General features: G+C 56.4%; 1 protein-coding gene across 1 annotated transcript in view; it reads left to right on the top strand.

Annotated features, from left to right (window-relative positions):
* LOC122387412 (serine/threonine-protein kinase NLK-like) overlaps positions 1-18,080 on the top strand; it is a 44,624-nt gene that overhangs the window by 1,132 nt on the left and 25,412 nt on the right. The window contains exons 2-3 of the mRNA XM_043377582.1: positions 1,544-1,740; positions 15,366-15,495. Of these exons, the coding sequence (XP_043233517.1) occupies positions 1,571-1,740; positions 15,366-15,495 (300 nt within the window). The 5' untranslated portion in view covers positions 1,544-1,570. The remainder of the gene's footprint in view (positions 1-1,543; positions 1,741-15,365; positions 15,496-18,080) is intronic.

Here is an 18,080-nt window from a genome sequence, read left to right as displayed (position 1 = left end):
CATGTGCCCTATGCACTCACTACATCCTACATATATGTTCTTTAATTGCGATTATAGCAGATTTTTCTCGTTCGAAACTGGAGAAGTTCCCTTCGGTCGGTCGGTAATGGGTCTGATTTGAAAGTTGGCCCGTTACATCTACCAGCTGTACGCCAGTAGGCAGTAGGGTCGTCACTTGCCGATCGGTCGGAAGGCATGCACCGTAGGGAGGTCGCTGATCGATGACGCTGCTTGGTTGAAACGAAGCATTCACAAACCCAGGAGGGTCTTCGTTTCACACCGATTATTGGAGCTAAATCACCGTTGCCTGATGACTCACTTTTGTATCGTTTTATTCGTTTGTCTGTGAATGGAGTGGGTGGGATCCAGCCGGTGGAGTACCGAAGTATTTAAGTAACCTTTCACCGTCAAAGTCCCCGGAAAACTGGCAAACACAAGAACGTCATCATCATCGAGTTCTTACGAAGTCTCGTTCGCAAACACCCACCGTGGACCTCAGCGTCTTGGACGTCGTGTCCTTGGTGCTGCCGGCCGCCATTATCTCTGCCATAATCCTCGCCGCCCTGCCGGCCGTTTTTGCCACTCCGCGGAGGGCTTTGTAGGGCCCGCTGTTTGCCATCTATCGGAGCCCGGAAATGGAGAGATGACCTGGCCTCGAGGCCTTCAACTCTCAAGACAAACATCTGCACGGCGGAGATGGACGTTTCAGTATGCACACGGCTCGCGGCCTCTGTCGGCGCTCCCCTCCCGTTCACTTTGTCACAAGAACTGGCTCACCTCAGCCGAGAGGCGGCCGTCGTGTCCAAGAGGAATGTCCCGCGCCGAGCAGCACTCCGGCCGGGTCTTTTTGCTCGTGCCAATCGGGCTGGCCGGGTGTTGTGTACTTACTAACAACTCGTCGCATATCGTGGCACGTCAGGGTCGTTTGCCGCCACCCTGCGCTCTGTAGACGGGTTTCGCACGGTGGGCTATCTAGCAGCGAGTGATGGATCTCTTCTGACGCGAGCTCTGACGAGCAGCCCCGCGTCCGCGTCCCGGCGAGCCGTGGCAGGCCGCCATGGCCGCGGCAGGACCTCGAGACTGGAATGTGTTCCGAGGACAGTTGGCCATAGCTCTTGCCATATAGGTCGCGAGAAGTGACAGGACGCCCGTTTCGGTGGGACGCGCGGACGTTTTTATCCATGGAAACCGTGCGCACGTGGGATCTCACACTCCTCCGTATCGATATGGAAAAATTGCATGTTAACAACCAATATATGAGGATAAAGATACCAACTTTATGACCAGTTTGACGTCAAACCTATTGCTTTTCCCTAACAAGTGTGATACTGTTATCTCATGTGCTATTTTGGATTTTGTTTCGTTCCTTATTTGTCGTTTTTCCCTAGCAATCTTTGACACCCTTTTTGCCCGCTATGTGTAATCTGCTGTTTCGTTCAACTCAAGTTGATATTTTAACCTCTAGTCTTCTCGCTCTATCCCGTGCCTAAAACCCGCCTCGACTGAACCCAACCCAACCTGACCTGCCTCTCCGCTGTTGCAGGTGTCTCGGCGTGCCGCCGCCCCTCCGATGGCCGTGGTTGGCACACGCAGCTCCCGGCAGTGCATGATGGCGTTCCACGCAGTGAACGGGCCCCACAACGCCATCCTGGCCGCCGCGCAGCCCACCTTCTCGTCAGTGGTGCCCACGGACGCGCAGCCCGACAGGCCCATCGGCTACGGCGCGTTCGGTGTCGTCTGGTGAGTAGAACCTCTGGGGTAGCTGTAGCAGTGGGGTGGGGTGGTTACGATGCTGGAGAGGATGATGGATATACGGTACAGTCTAATGGTTGGAGTGTGAGATGTTTTTCGTCTCTCATTGAGAAAGAAAGGTTGGGGACCGTAATTATGCTTCAGTGGAGCCTAATTGTTGAAAATGTAGTGGCATGCTTTAGTCCGGTATACACTAAATCCCAGAGTCTTATGTAAATCTGTCTATGAGGGGCGATATCTGGTAGGTGTATATGCGAGCCGCCATCTGGACGTTGGTGCCTTTTAGGGCCGCCTAGCATAGCTGTGAATGTTTGCTATGTCGCCTCGCCGCCGAGCACCGTTTCCCTCGCTGGGGCTCAGACAAGGAAGTTATTCCAATGTCAGTGTCCGGATTCGATACGTGGAAATGGACCGGTGCTGTCCTGGTAATCGATAGCGGTCCTCTCTCCCCATCCTGTTGTGGGGTTTTAGAGAGCACCGGCCGTCACCGACTGGACCTCTAAATCGTGGGTCACAGATGCTAACGAGAGACGACCGGCGGGTCAGCGACGGACGGCCCGCGGCTGCCGGGTGATGTCCATCCGTCGGACAGCCGCGGGGATGGATGGGAACTGGGATGGGTAATGCAAAGGGAGCAGCCCTGATTGCTGTCTGCTGTGCTGCAGAGAGAAAACCCATTCACAGTCGATCATTAGCTGGAAGTTTAATGTTTTGATAAGCGAATTTTTGGTGTGCTTGGTCGTGGCAACTTCTACACATATATCCACTCCGCTATGTCTGTCACAGCCCATGTTGACAAACGAACACCGTCGCCCCTCCCCGCTAGTCACCGGAGACCAGTACACTGGTTCTCGATACGGCCAGCAGTGCTAACTTTGGGAAATACCTGGTCATACCGGCTGCATAATCCATGACGTCGGTGGCCATGTTCGACGGCTTTCCTGTTTACTTTTGGCTGCCGGAGGTGGTGTGCTTGACTATGAATTACGCGCCAGTTGTTGCGATGACTCATGACAGTTTTGGAGGCTTACCCGTTCGTTCGTCGTAAGCCATGTAAAGTTCAGATATATCAGATTGGAATGTGTCAATTGGTTGGCTGGGGCTAGCCTGTATAATGGAGAGAATAGCCAGATTACGGGGAGTGAAGTCTCGCTGGTACCGAATCCAACACGGGCTGGCCCCGGGCGCCGTCCACGAGGGTGGAGCTGCGCGTTCGCTTTCGTTGGTCGCCAGCCCGGCCGGCGGCGCCAGCTCGCTAGTGACCTGGTGACCCACTTCAGATGGGTCGGCGTCCACGCACCGCCAGAAAGCGAGAGCCACGCTGGTCGCTCGTCCGACCTGCTCTGACGCGTATCATCCCCCGACTTTCTCATCCTTCCGCCGGTCGCAGTCTGTCCCTTTGCGCTCTCTCGCGTCGTCTTCCCGCGGCCCTGCCTATTTATCCCTCCCAGCCGCGCGGTGGCCTCGGCGCAGAGGAGGTGGCGGGTGTTTTGAAGACGACGCGGGCCGGTCCGGCAGTCCCCGAGCCATCCTACGACTACCATCTGCTGCCGTTCAGACGGCGAAAATAGGCCGACCCGCCCCTCTGTCCGCCGACCCAGCGTTCTCGATGTGTTTGCGCGCGACGACTCTCCGGGGCTCCTCAGGACCGGGTGGCCGCTCCTGCCCACCTGTACCGCCATGTTTGTGCGCGTGTTTGCCGGCTCTGAGGAGCCGAGGGTCGGCCGGACGGACTGCGGTGAAAGGAGGGACTGGCTTGTGGGAGGGGCTGGCCAGGACTCGGCAGACAGGATCAACAAACGCTAAAGAGGCGAGGAGGGGACGGGGGAGGCTAATAGAGACAAACAAGTCGCCGGATAGAGTAGCTGACCGCGGTGCCCCGTAATGGTGATGAGCTCAAATTCCTAAGTGTCATGACATGATCAGCACCCTGACCTGAGTAACTCACACCGTCCAGTAAGGTCCGTATTGCTCGGTACGGACGGGCTAGGCACACATCTCGGAGGGTGTACCGAGGGAGAGAGTTTGAGTAGTGGCGTGCGCGCGCGGCAGCACTCAGCCTTGGTGCCTTCCCCGCCCGCCCGCCCGCCGGGTGAGAGAGTGTCGGGTCAAGGGGTACGGCAGTAGACCCGTGGCGCCGAGCGGCGTCTAGCCTCTGCATCCACTGTACGACCTCTGCTGTCCTTGGCAGGTCCTGAAAGCGGCACTGCTCAATTGATCATGTTGATTTCGGTGTAACGTAAGCTGAGGAGACAGGCCACTCATTCCACCGCGTCCCGTCTCCGCTGAGCTGAGCCACCAGTGTCCCGCAGTGGTCATGTGGCCGACAGAACTCATTGGCACCCCTCTACGGTCGGTCACGAACTCTCGGTGCGGTGGCTGCAGACCTGCAGACCTCTCCACCATGACCCCGTCTCGTGCGGCGCGGCGCGGCCGTCAGCGCTGCACGCCGCCCCACGCGTCCCATCAATTTTCACTCCGGCGTCCCTGCCGTCTAGCCGACCCGGCCCGGCGCGTGTAGCCCATCGCTGGCTCTCAGTCCCAGTCCGTGTGAGTCAGGCCGGCTCAGCCGGGCCGATTGGGCGCAGCCGGTCCCGACTGGCTGGGTGACGCCACTCGTCGCGGCTCTGATTGCCTAACCCAGTTGGTGTGTGGCCGCCAGCGCGTGGCCGCTGGGCCGGCCGAGGTCGGTCGGTGGGTGACGCGCTGGGTCGGCCGTCCCACCGGGTCCCCGGGTGCCCTCGAGCGGCGCTGGGCGGCCGGTGCGAGCTGCCGCTGCCGCCAGTGACCGGATGCCGCCCGTTTGGAGGCCGGCTGCTCGCCAGCCGCCGGCGACTGACCTCCAGCGCCGGCGCCGGCGTCGGAGCGGGCCTTTGTGCGCGGCGCCGGGCAGGTGTGTGCGCGTCCGCAGCCACCACCTGCTGATAGCGCGCCGGAGACGCGGCGGGCTGGTCTTCACGGCCGCCCGGCCCGCCCCGCCGCGGCCCGCCGGCCTGTCCCGCCGCCAACAGCCGCCCTTTGTCGTCTGGTCTGCTTGGTCTGCCGCGGAGACAGGCTCGAGTTGCGGCTGGGACAGGCGACACAGCTGCCCTTCATTGGTGACCTCACCCTACGATCCCGAAATGTATTCGGCAAAGCAGGCCGCGTTTTCCTCAGGTGGGATGTATTTCATGTTGTGCGCGTTAGTATTTGAACGGCAAAACAATAGCTACTGCCCTAAATGAGTGGCTGTACATAAATGGGCTGGTTATCGGGTGATCTGCTTTCAACATGAGAGGCTCAACAAACAGCGAGAGCGTTTGCTCGACAACAGCTGGAAATCATTCGTTTGTTCATCCTAATTGTTGTTCCTTGCACTGTTGTTGCCTCCATCTACCACTGAATCGCACGACTCCGCGCAAGCGCTGGACTAGTCGAGATGGACCCGGCCCGCGCCTTGTTTTTTTTTTCGACTGACAGCCTCCCCGGCATGGAATGGTATCTCAATGCCCTCTCTCTGCCGCCCTGTGTTGTCATAAGGGACGGCTGCCGCTGGTCTGGCGGCTGACGGCGGGTCTGTAAATAGTCCCTCCCCTGTTATGGAGAGCGCCAGTGCGGTCGCACCACCGCGGACCGGCTCGTTGGCGGGTATTGATTGGCGGACCGTTCCCACGCCCCGTCACGTCCCCGTCGTGCCTGGCTGCCTCCCAAACGCACCCGAGACACGCCTGAGGCGTACCTCGAGGCGCCTAGAAGTAGAATGTACTGAGAGTACACCAGGGACTCACTTTGTCAGAGCTCAGAGGCGCTCTCAGACGCTGAGAGCCACCCGAATCGTACACGATTATTATAAATGCGTACATCATCCAGATTCGTCCTCGTTACTGCGTGTATCGGCCTCATCTGGGCTGTTGTTTACATCTCCGGACTGATGGCCGAGTCTCGATAGTGACCGGATACCGCGTCCCATTTAGAGCCTGTGAAATCGAACCTGCCCCGCAGACGAGAAAGTCGAGCAATCGACGCATGCCATCCCTCAACTCGTTACGCTCGCCGCCGGGGGCAATGCCGGGCGTGTATTGTTTCTCTAAGAGCCGGCCGTGGCTGGTAGCTCTCTCTCTCGGTGTGGGTCCCCACGGGGTAGCTCTGCGTGTCGGTCGTGAGCCCGCGCCGTGACTCACGGCTGCTGGGGTGCCGGGAAGTGAGGGTCGGTCACTCCACATCCCCGGGAGTTGTGGTCAGCGGGGCGCGACCACACTGAGCCGCCCCGCCGCCGCTCGGAGCAGGGTGGTGGTCTGGCGCTGGGGACTGGGACCGACCTTCTGATAATGGCCGGGGCCATTGTACTGCCGGGAAGCGATCAGCACCGCGCTGACAGCTGTCAGGCCGGGTTCAAGGTGTGGACTGAACTGTCATTGGCACCGGGTGGGATGTGTCTAGGGGCCGATCGAGGAGTGTTGGGAAGGGCACCGGGTAGTGGGCGGTAGTGGGTGGTCTGTCAGCGTACCGGCGCCTACCCATTGCGGTAGTCGATGGGTAGAACCAACCGACCGGTCTTTGTAACCTGCTGCGCTGCCCCGCCTTTGACCGGCCCAACTCTTTGTTGCCGTTCGGGGGACCGTTCCACGTGGCGATTTCCGGCGATGACGGTCGTCCGAAGCCGTCAACGACGTCTCTTCCGAGCACCGGCGTCGGGCGGTCGCTGCACGGCTGACGCCCGCCGGACAGCCCAGCCCCGGTACTGTGTAGCAGGGCGATAACCGGCACCGCTGCCGGTAAACCGTGATAACCCCGCCCCGCCTGGAGGGGGCCGAAAGGTCACGGCGGCCGGACGTTCCCTATCTCTGCCGGTCTTATCACGGGAGTTGGAGCCACACCGTGGCTCGTGAGAAGCAAGGCTGCCTGATCGTGGTCAGAACACAGGAATGTCGGTCGAGACAGGCCGCCGCTGGTGGCGCCATGAATGGACCACCCGCTCTCTGCTGCTGCCGTGACGTCACACCGGCCACCGGGGGTGACGTCACGGCACGGCTCTCACGCCGGCCGTGCCGGACTGGTTTTGGGCGGACAAAGAGCGCTGTTGGACGGCGCCATAGCAGAGCTGACGGCAAGGTCAGCTGTGTCGGCAGCGCCCCGACAGCGCCCCGACAGCGGCCGTGGCTCCGACAGGATTTGGGATTCACATCTACCATCACGGGCGACATGGCTGTCACGATGTCGATCCGTCGCCGATCGGTCACCACCACGCGACTTTATCATGTTAGTGCTGGAGTTTCCGACGACCGGCCTGGCTCACGGGAATTTGGTCAGTCGCCTGGCGCTACCGTTTCGAGCGATGTCTGACTGGGCCGGGCGATCTGCGTCATATACCAGCGGGCGGGGTCGGGCGGCCCGGCGCGTCACAAACATTCGTCACGCGTCACACTGGTCTGCCACGTGCCTTCCCGGACCGTGTGCCTGGCTAGTCAGCGTTTCCGATGCTACCGGCCCGGTAGCGCGGGGCTGGCCCGGCGTGGAACTTACACAGTCATGGTCAGCGCCAGCAATATGCCCGCGGCAACGGACGGACGGACGGACGGACGCCGACGGGTGGGTGGGTGGTGGTCGGAAGGGAAACGGGTGGTCGATTTGTGCATGAAGGCAGGATACTCTCTTCCCCTCACGTTACGCCATAAGAGTTTAGAAATGGCCTTCCGGCTCAGCAAACCTTTCCGGTCATACTCGTATGTCCTGCACTTAACGCTCGCCCGGCCTGACTCATATGAACAGGCATGCGTTTGTTGGTTTGCTGGTCTGTTTGTCCGTTCGTCTGTCTGCCCGTTTGTTCCCAGCGCGGCCGTTCGGCCATCGTTCGGTCGATCTAGCGGTCGAGTGGTCACTGGCGCGGTCTGGCGAAGCTCCCAGCTCGCCCTGGGACCACACGAGGCCCGTTGCCGTGCCGTGAGCCGGCCCCGGGCCCGGCCAGGGACCGCGGCCGCGGCCCGGCCTCATCTGGCCACTGATCCACCGCCCCGATCTTGATTGTTGTCCGCTCGTGAGGCCCGGATTGTGGCCCGCTGGAAATTCGTGGATTCGTGCAGCGCTGAGCCTTAGTTCCGTGTGCACTGAGGGCTGGATGTAAATGCATCTCACAGCTGAGTGAATGCTCGGAACTGACTGAATGCTCGGAGTTGAGTGACTGGTGTGGGTAGCTTTGTTGGCCTTCGGTGGTGCATGGTTTTCAGGCTGAATGGCTAGATCAGGAATCGGAGTTGTTCGTGAGTGTAGGTGGGTATTTCCTGGGTGAGAGCCAGAGGTACAGGGACCCGCAGTTGCTACTGTACACATATATTACCAATTTAGAATTGCGCTATTATTTGCTAAGTGCTGGTCATTGGAGAAAGGAAATGTAGTGCAAAGTATGGAGGAATAACACATGTTTGCTCCTAGGACGTATGTTTTGTATAATTCCTCTTACCACAACAGATATTCTTCCAAAACTACAATCGTGCTATTTTTCCGCGCCGGCTGCCTCCCCAGAGCCCGTCCTTGGTATCGCCTATAGCTTCTGTTCCCGCTACGTGAATGAAAGTCACGTGACTACTACAGGTTTGCGCTCAGTACTAACACACCTAGCCCGAGGGCCGGTCCGTAGCGGGGAGGGGTAGAACGCCAGAGCTCCAGCGCAGTGGAGGTGGTGGTGGCCCGTATCATAAAGAGGCAACCGTAAGCAGAACTACAATTGCCGCAGTTTAAGATTATGATCAAGTTTTCTTTAGATGTATTGATTGACAAGTAAGTGCAATGCTTATCCGATATAATAAAACGGTGTCCAAGGCCTTGGAAGAACTATAAAACATATTCAGCAGCGTATAAATTTCTGATACAGGCCATGAACTTTCACCTTGCCTCCGGGGAGGACCGCCCAGGAAGCCACATACCGAACGAATCGAAGCCTCGCAGCGCGGCGGCAGAGGAGGCGGATAAACCATCGCCAGATCTTTCGCTTACTTATGTTTCCAGAAGAAGGAGGGGGGGGGGGGTGGAGGGTGAGGGCTGTTTTCAGCCCACTCACCAATCCTTTCCTTATTAACTTATAGCTTACCGAAAAATGCAATACAATGGTGGCCGTCACGAGATGTAGCGAAGAGTGCCTCAGCCACACCGGTTTTGAGTAAACTTTAAGCATTGGAATTCAGGCCAGTGATCCTGAAGCATTATTTTATGTTTGTCGTGCATAAGCTGGGATGACGTGGTTCAAGTTAATTGCGAAGAAACGGTTTTAGTTTCAGAACATTTATGAGGCTAGTCGCGCCAAATAGTATACGTTTGTTACAAAATGTCATAGAATGTTGACGTGCTATCCAGATGATGGAATTTATTTGACACAAGAAGTCAAAAAGTGGCATCGTTAGCCATCCTGCATACCTATAAATCGATTCGTCACCTTGGTTCGAGCTCAATAGTTCTTTTCGCGGATGATCGGTTTCGTTTTCTTTTTCTTTTCTTTTTTTTTTGGGGGGGGACAGATTATGAGCCAGTAACCACCCTCCCCAGCCCCCCAAACAACAATTGTTGACAAATACTGTGATGGCCTAAAAAATGCCCTCACTCTCCCCTATTTGGGGCTCTCAACTTTGATTTGTTAAAGTTTTTTTGTCTGTTCATTATAAAAGCTGTCAAATTTGCCATATCATTTAACTTTTATTGAGTTTGTATTTCACACTTATCTAAAATGAACAATTTTGTCACTGGCTTCTTTTATGAATGGAATTGGATGGTCGCATGAATGAACGAATGAATAGCTCCATTTGAGCATCAGCTGAAATCAATCCTAAAATTTAATCTACCAGTCTGCAACGAAAAGGTTTAAAAACCAGTGCAAGTTAGGTGCAGTTTCTAATCTATGCCGTTTTTATTAAGTGTCTCATAGCTCTTTAATCTTGAGCCGCTTCTCTTACGATTCATCTTATGTGGTGCTTAGATTGTTCAAGAAGTTATAGTATTCGAGCTCGTTGGTCTTAAAAACTGCTATCGAAGTAAATTAAAGTGCTTCGGGCTTCGGCACTTAAAAAACAATCGATATTTAACCCTCACCCACTTAGGCATTTCTTTCCAGCGTCTTACATGTAGCGGAGGGGCGTAGAAACCCTCAGCCATTCGGCCCTTGATAAAAATAGCCAGAGCTTCGCTGAAAAATAAAAAAAAGAGCGAGCTGCTCGTGACGAGAGAAATCCGATGATTTGAGGGTCCTGGTCATCGCTGACGAGAGAAAGCCAATTATTTTTATATCCTGGTCAATGCTGAGATCCTAGGTCACTGGTTGACCTCCTAGATCAGGTTAATAACCCAAAAGCACGTAAAAATGGGTCCTGCTAGAATTTCTACAAGTGAAGTTTGCTGGGACTTGGCTTGCTTCTGACTCCGAATTTGCACTTGCTTTGATCAAAGATGATGTATCAAAGCATTTGGGGTAGGACGGCTTACGCCAGATCACCCATTAGGCGTTCTGCCACCTATCCATAGAATGTTAACCAGCACTTACAGCCTTGCAACATATTGCATAGGCACTATAACTGATACCTAAGTATGCCAGTTTTCAAATGCTAAAATGAGTGCTAAATTTCAAACCAACACTTCCTAAAAACCACAGTAAAAAGGTGTGAATTTAAGGAAGTTAACCGATATCATTTCAAGTAAATGACCTTAACCCTGAGTTTCACGTGACCTTGGCACCCACAACAATCAATGAGACAAACATTAGATAGTATACTTCACATGTTGTCACGTTGCTAATTACGAAACGACTATGGAAACACACAGAAGATGTGCGCTGACTTTCAATTGCTATTCTGGCCTGACATGATCTTGGGAAAAATAATCACAGGTTAAAGGTAATTTGGTTCAGGGATTTAAAATTATCAGACAAGATGCAAAAATGATCAGGGCTAACTATTTAATTTTCCGGGAAGTTGTAAATTTGATTAACTCCAGGGCACCAAAGAATCGTCGCAATCCTTCGCTTTGCCGCGAATCGCGATTTATTGGTGAAAAACAGGGGGCGCGGTCTACCTCTACTTATATGTGTAGTGAGGGCTAATATTCATTTTATCTGTGTTGATGAATATGCAACAATTTCTACATGAACTGAGACCAGTCAATGTGAGTATGTTTTTCTCACGGACAATGACAATATAAAAACAATGCGAATAAAACCAAACGTTTCGGACAACAACGTGCCTTCGTCAGTGGAGAAAAATAAGTGTATAGGTTTAACATCGATGAGAACTATATGCGGCACCGTCTCGGTCTGGCCAGCCGGGTTGCCGATAAAATACACAAATGTTTATAAGCTTCCATGATGTGCTTAAAAAACTGCTGAAAATATATCTTAGAAAATAAAGATAACTACTTCATCGATTTTATCGAAAGAAAACATGTATGCCTAATTACTTATTTCTTGCCACTGACAGAGGCACTTTTTTGTGCGAAACGTCTGGTTTTATTCGTATTGTTATTGTATTGTCATTCCCTGTGAGAAAAAAGGATAACTCTTCAGTTAGTAACCATAACAGCGAAACGGCTTAATGTAACACAATTCACTGTGTATACGAGACCATAAGTCCCTAAAAATAATCCTATTTACAACTTTATAAAAAGATACAGCTTATACACTATACAGCTTAGGCATACAATTTTTTTTCTGCATAAGATAATATTCATTTATCTCCACAGAATATGGCAAATTAGTGCCGCTGAAGTTCGCTTTCGAAGCGTCTCCTCCACGCATTCCACAGCTCTCGTGCCATTTTGGATCACGGAACATGGCTGGGCGCAGGACAGGCCGTCTGCGAGCTTGGACGGACCACGTGATCACCTCCTCCCCTCCCCCTCACTCCCGTCCCCTTCCCCAGCACGGCGTCCGATCTAACCGCGCCCCAGGCAGTCGGCTCGGTCCGACCCTCCTCTGGTCGAGCCACGGCCCGGTGCCGCCTGAGTTTGTGCCGGGTGCAAAACTGGAGCAGTAACTAGCGCCGGAACTAGTAGTCAGCACGACCATCGTCAGATGGCAGGAGTAAATGGAATAAGCGGTTCCAGGTTTTAGAAGGAATGGGGCAGGAAAAAGCGCTGAAAACAATGTTTTGCTGATATAGCCATAAAAAGTTCACTGAATTAGGAGAGCAGCACATCAGTTTAAAGCCTTTCAGATGGTGGTTTTAATAAGCACACAATCATTTCCCAATTCGCCTCCAACGGTGTCACAGGCAAAGAATACGCTGAAATACTAGTGTGTACAGAAGCAACTGCGGGTCCCTGTACCTATAACAAAGACACATCTACCCTTTAGATCGGTATACGCACTAGCCAGATAAATTGGTAAGTACCCCAATGATTCTCAGCGCATTGCGTAGGTGCGCGCGTTGCTATTTATACCAGGGATAATGTATCGCTTCTGATGATGCGGAGTAGGCGTAAGAGCAGCCGGAGCCGGCGCCAGGTCGTGGGTAGGAGGGAGTCCCTGTGCTGGGAGTGACTGAATCCGTCCCATTTCGTCAGCTCCCCCGCCGGTCCCCACCACGGCCGATGCCCTCTCAGGCAGCAGCAAAAACGGCGTGCTCGCCGCCATGGCAGTGGCATGTCCGGCGCCGCGCGCCCCATACGGCGGCGGTGCACCTATTGGCTGGAACGACGGCGGTTGGAGCGCGCATGAGTGGCTTCCCTTGGCGCTGGGGTTGGGACGGGGAGGCGTGTTTCCCTTCGTTTTTCCGGTGATCGGGTCTGGTCAGGGTCAGGTCGGCCAGCCCGGCCGGCGGGTCTGGCCGGGGTCGGCGGGATAAAAGCGCCACTCTGGTCTAGGTGAGACGGGTGAGATCCAGATTGGCTGCAATGTTCCCTGTTCTGGCCTGACTACTGTCGACGGGAGCATTGATGTGGGGCCTGTCAATCTTGGCACACAGGCCTGTGACTGGCCTGCTCTCTCCGCCACGTGCTCTTTAGACTCCGCCCTCGCTGGAGCTCCCCTGGAGCGCTCCCAACTCCGGGTGTCACGGCCCGGCTCCGTAGTTCCGCCTCAGAGTTCCAGCGGCGCCGCTGGAGGAAAATCCGGGCATACTCGCGCCCGCACACATGTGTCGGATACGCGGAATGGTTGGGGACGCTGTGACATGCCGCGAGCCATCTGCGTGCCACCGGATCCGTGTCCCCTGCAGCGCTGAGCCTCCATTCCATGACACGGATGCGACCTAGCTCCGGGTTGGGAACAGTTGGTAACTGATCTCTGTTGTTGCGTCTCCGTGGCTGAGACAGCGAGTTTGGCGACCATGGGCGACTGCGAACGGTCAGTTCCGTGTAAAAGGCCTGGGCTGGTTCGACATTTACTGGGTACTGAGTCCTGAGAGGTAGACGCTCGAATGAAACCGCGACTAGCTAGCTGACTACTAACTGATTCACATATCTAATGATTCACTTCACTAAGTCATTGGCTCGCTCACTCTATGATTGTAACTCTCTGACTCGGTAACTGTGACTCGGCGACTGTGACTCGGTTACTGACTCGATGACTATGACTCGGCCTGGTCCGGCTGTCTCCTGCACGGCCGTGGCGTTATGATGGCGGGGTCACGGTTGGCGCCCGGCTGCCCTCTCTAGTCACGGATGGCGCCCGATGGGCCGTGGTCACTCCTGTCACGGCCCATCGGCGACCGGCGCCTGTCGCGCCTCGCTCGGCCGCTTCTAGAGATGGCGACGTGACCCTGTGGTAACTTGGGTGCCGCCGCAGGCAATAGACTCTTCCAGACAGTCTTTTGTCACTGTTGCTATCACTACTCGTCGGTTTGATGAGTTTGCTTGGCAGCGTGTCTTGTGCAGTATCAAAGTGTGTCGACTGCTGAGCTATGCTGGCCAATGCTTGGCTCGGTGAACGGTGCTGACCGTTCGGCCATGTTTTATATGTTGAGTCATGGTGTGTCATGCCATTCTGTAATTTCGGTGCGTGCAGCTGCGCCTCAGGCCAGCACGACCATTCGGCGTGCTGCTAAGCCTATGCGTTATGCCCACGTCGGGCCACAACTCGTGTAGACCGCTGCGCAGTGGGCGCCACGCACTACGCAGCGGGCGCACGCAGCTCTCTCTCCGGCCTCTCTCCGCTCGGCCGAGCGCCAGCGGCGCCGATTCACGTCAAGGCTGAGGTGGAGCGGCAGCTCTCGCCGGCCCGGCTCAGGGCCGCCGCTGCCGAGCGCACTCGGACAGGGGCGGGGCGCGGTACGGCACGGCGACGGGACACGACAGTCGCAGCCGGCAACCGACGGCGCGGCGGTGGCGTTCGTTGCCCCTCCGTCGGCGTCGCTGAAACCCAAACCGCCGCGCGGCTGGCTGGCCGTCCCCTCGACAGATGCCGGCTGCCGCTGGGGACCGACGGGGGATGTATGTGGCGGGTACCGACGAGGCCGTCTGTAGCGATGGAACGGACCGCGAGAGCACGGGGAGGGCGACGGCAGACAAATGGGGCGGTCGACTGTGGCGGATGCAGACTGGTCGGCTAGACGGGGAGGGGGGGGGGGGGAAGCTAGTGTGATGTCTAGACCGCAAACGGCGCTTTTACACACCAGACAGTGCTAGTGACGCTGTGATACACTGTCTGGTGGATGACAGCACTGGTGGGGTTTGAGGGAGCAATAAGATCTGGGAATCACCCGAACCGACCAGGACGGTGTACTGGCCGGTCACGCCCCATTTGATGGACCATCACAACGCCGACGTATCGGTCATCTGTCGCGCTGCAGAGACACCGTCACATGGCTGTCACGCGGCTGTCAGGCGGCCGTGCCCAGCCGGCTGTATCGCTGCGGTCGTCCGAGTCTATCGGTGCCGGACGCGCCGGACGACCGCGCAGCTGCGCGCCTCACCTTGGGCGCTGCTGCGCGGCTCACCGGCTCGCGTTTTTGTCGCACAGCGGGCGCAGCAAAGCTGGACGGTGAGCGCCGCCGAAAAACGGACCCCATCGGCCCGATGTTTGGCCGTCCGGGCTTCCAGCGAGCGTGGGAGACTGTGGAGCCAGCGAAGCGCGTCCTTACGTCCCCGGACGCCCGTTGGCGAACACGGACCTTGCTGCTGTGTCGAGTCCTTGATGTCGAGCTGCAGTCTCAGAGAGCGCGCGGCGCGGCCGCGGAACCGGGCCACGCGTGGGGTCCGCCCTGTGCCGTGTTTACGGGGCCGCTCTGAGACCGGTCTAATTTTGGGGCGCCGGCCGGCAGTGTTCGCGCGTGTATGGCGTGCAGACTGTGTGTGGGAGCGGCGCTCTGCGACACTGAATGGTCGCTCGGCCACACTGGGGATCCGGGAGGGCAGATACCAGATGACAGATGGGTGGCAGCATCGAATGTGTGTCCTGAGGAATGGGAAGAGGGCCGGCGGCCGGGCGACCGACGCTCGAATGTGATGGATGGCCTGACGTGACCGGGCCGTCCGTGCTGCTGCTCACTTCCTCTCCCTGTCCGACGGCGTCCCACCAGAAAAAGACGACCTCGTCCTGTCGTTGGCACGGCCGCCTCGGTGACGCGATCTCGTCAGTTGTTTGTTCGTCCGTGTTGTTGTGTTGCGCGCTGTCAAGGCCTAGCCGGCTAACAAGTCGTCATGTTGTGTTTCCGATGTTTCAGGGCCGTCACAGACCCACGAGACGGCAAACGAGTGGCGCTGAAGAAAATGCCTAACGTCTTCCAGACCCTGGTTTCTGCCAAGCGCGTCTTCAGAGAGCTCAAGATGCTCTGCTTCTTCAAACACGACAACGTAAGTAGAATTGGTGCCGATGCCGGATCGTGGAAGCTCTGGCTAGTTGGGGCTCTGTATTGAGTGTGGGGTGGGGCGGTCGGGGAGGGGGAGGGGGTCGAGCCGAGGACGCCATCAGCTGATCGCTCGCCGACCGCCTCGGCTGTAGTTTTCAGCTGGTCCGCTGGGCGGCGCCACTGGTCGAGCCGTCCGGCCGCCATAGGTCTCTCTCTGCATTAGGTCCGTCCAGTATCCTGTTTGTGTTTATCATGCGGGTCGTCGACGACGGCCACCAGTTCTCTGGCTAACGGCCGCTCTATGTACGGCATACGGGTCGTCGGGTCGGCGGAGCGGACGCCGCTGACGGGTGACGGCCCGGCCGCCACATGTCGGCTCTTTGTTCGGCCGGCGGCGGGTCCTTGAACCGGCCCGCTCCGCCGCCGCCGCCGCCGCCGTCGGTCGGCCGGCAGCTAATGAAGCGGGCCGCAGCAGCGGCCGACAGACGGCCGGCGAGGGGCGCGAGCGGCGAATCACGGAGACGAACACGGGTGTATGGTGCGCTGCCGTGCTGTTCCCTCCCGTCTGTCGAGCCCACCTCAGCCGGCCGCCGACCGCTGCACGCGCCGCTGCTGCCGGCTGCTGTCAGTGGCCGCTGTCACTGCCCGCTGTGAGAAGTTTTCACTCGAACGGACGGCCTCAGGCGGGGTCGTGCAAGACGCCATTTTGGATTTGATGACAGGGCTCAAATATGGTTTAGGATCAGAATGTAAATGCCGGAGTAATTCAGTTGCGCTTTGCTCGTCGTAGGTTGGATGTGCGGAAGCGCCTTGCATGCCACATGAATGATGCAGTTTTACGAGTTCTCCGTGCTCTGGGCGGCAAGCTGCTGCTGCGGACGGGGTCTCACTCAGGGCCAGGTGCGCGTTTGTGCAGGCTGCTAGGGTTGCCAGGTGTCAAATCACACCGATCCGTCTGGGCATGGTGGGCGCGGCAACCGCGTCACGACCTGCGGCAGCGACAGACGTGCGACTGCCGTGCTGTGCCGGGTCGCTGTCACCGAACACCAATCAAGTAAAGGTACCGCTCTGATGGCCGGCGGTCAGCCTTATGACGCGGGAGCTGGCCACTGCCGGTCTCCGGCCGTGCTCGGCCCGTGTTCGGTGTCGGTGGAAAGACACCGCACCGCAGAGGTCAATCAATACCAATGATTGGGCCCACCTCTGCGTGGTGCGTTATCGCCACACTCATTACTGGACAGTATCAGTTTGGTAATGATTCTACCGCGATGCACGCCGCGTCACTGGTCGACTCTGACGCTAGTAACGCGTCACGTGCCAATGTGGGACACGTGACGCCCGGCACGTGAAGCGTTTGATCGCAGTAGTGAGCGGGTCTCATTTCCCGTCAGCCGAGTCTGCTGGCTCTGACGTCAAGGCTCGTCCAGTGTCCACTCATCCTTCAATCTCATCATGGCTATTGAAGATCTAACACCGTAAAACGATTGTCCCCAGGCTATGGCTAGTGTAGCTGGTAGATCGCATGGTATTGCTCAGTTGCAGAATCAGCGCTATGGTATTGTACAAAGAAAGCCGATTAGCAAAACAAAATTGGGATGGAAGGGATTGCCGAAAGGGTTTCTGAAGCTTTGCGGTGTGGGTTGGGTAATCTGTATGGTGTAGGGCGAGGATTGTCATCGTAAATGCTGTGTTAAACGTTGTGCAAGTGTGTTGCCATCCGAAGCACTTTGCAACTGGTGTCATACGAACATTCTGGTTGCAGGCCCAAGTTAACAACCATGCACCCGTTTGTGTGTTTCTTGTTATAAAAGTACCAGTATAGCGCCTTTTGGGGCGACTAACGGAGCGAGCGAGAGGGTGAGCCTTGCACGTGCGAAATTTCGAGGGGTACCTCCAACTGACTTGTGCACGGCACCCTACTAACCGGTCTCTAGCGATGTGCCAAATTTGAGCACAATCGGCCCAGCCGTTCTCGAGATCTGGAAGCGGCACCCTGCACGTGCGCACGTGCAGAATGAGTCCCAACTGACTTGTGCACGGCACCCTACTAACTGGTCCCTAACCGTGTACCAAATTTGAGCGCCATCGGTCCAGCCGTTCTCGAGATCTGGAAACGCCCCCTGCACGTGCGCACGTGCAGCAGCACCCCAACTCTATCACATGGATATGCAGTGTCTAGTGGGTGCCTACCTACATGCCAACTTTCAGCGCAATCGGCCAAGTAGTTACCGAGATATTGCAACAATTACAAAACTGACACCTCTTCGTTTTGCGCGTGGCACGTGCATAAGGGGTCACCCACATGCATCGGGAATAGTCCAATACTTGGTAGAAGGAATGAAGCTACCCTACAAAAATTACCCCGTGTAAATCGGTCAAGTGGTTGCTGAGATATAAGCCTCGCAAAAGCGTCCGCACGGCCGGCCGGCCGCTCATACTCAGAAATTTCCGTTATTCTACGTAAGACTCCGCTCGCTTCGCTCGCTCCGTAATTAAACTAACTAAACTTATTTATCTCCTTATTTGACTTTATGGAAGAGTTATGCCGACGAATGGGCCGTGCCATAAACAATCTAACCATTGGTTTAC

This window comes from Amphibalanus amphitrite, unplaced genomic scaffold (genome assembly GCF_019059575.1).
Source record: "Amphibalanus amphitrite isolate SeventyFive unplaced genomic scaffold, NRLGWU_Aamphi_draft 000286F_arrow, whole genome shotgun sequence".
Classification (NCBI taxonomy): Eukaryota; Metazoa; Arthropoda; class Thecostraca; order Balanomorpha; family Balanidae; genus Amphibalanus; species Amphibalanus amphitrite.
The sequence above is the reverse complement of the archived record's forward strand: the minus strand, read 5'-3'. Positions and strand labels throughout refer to the sequence as shown.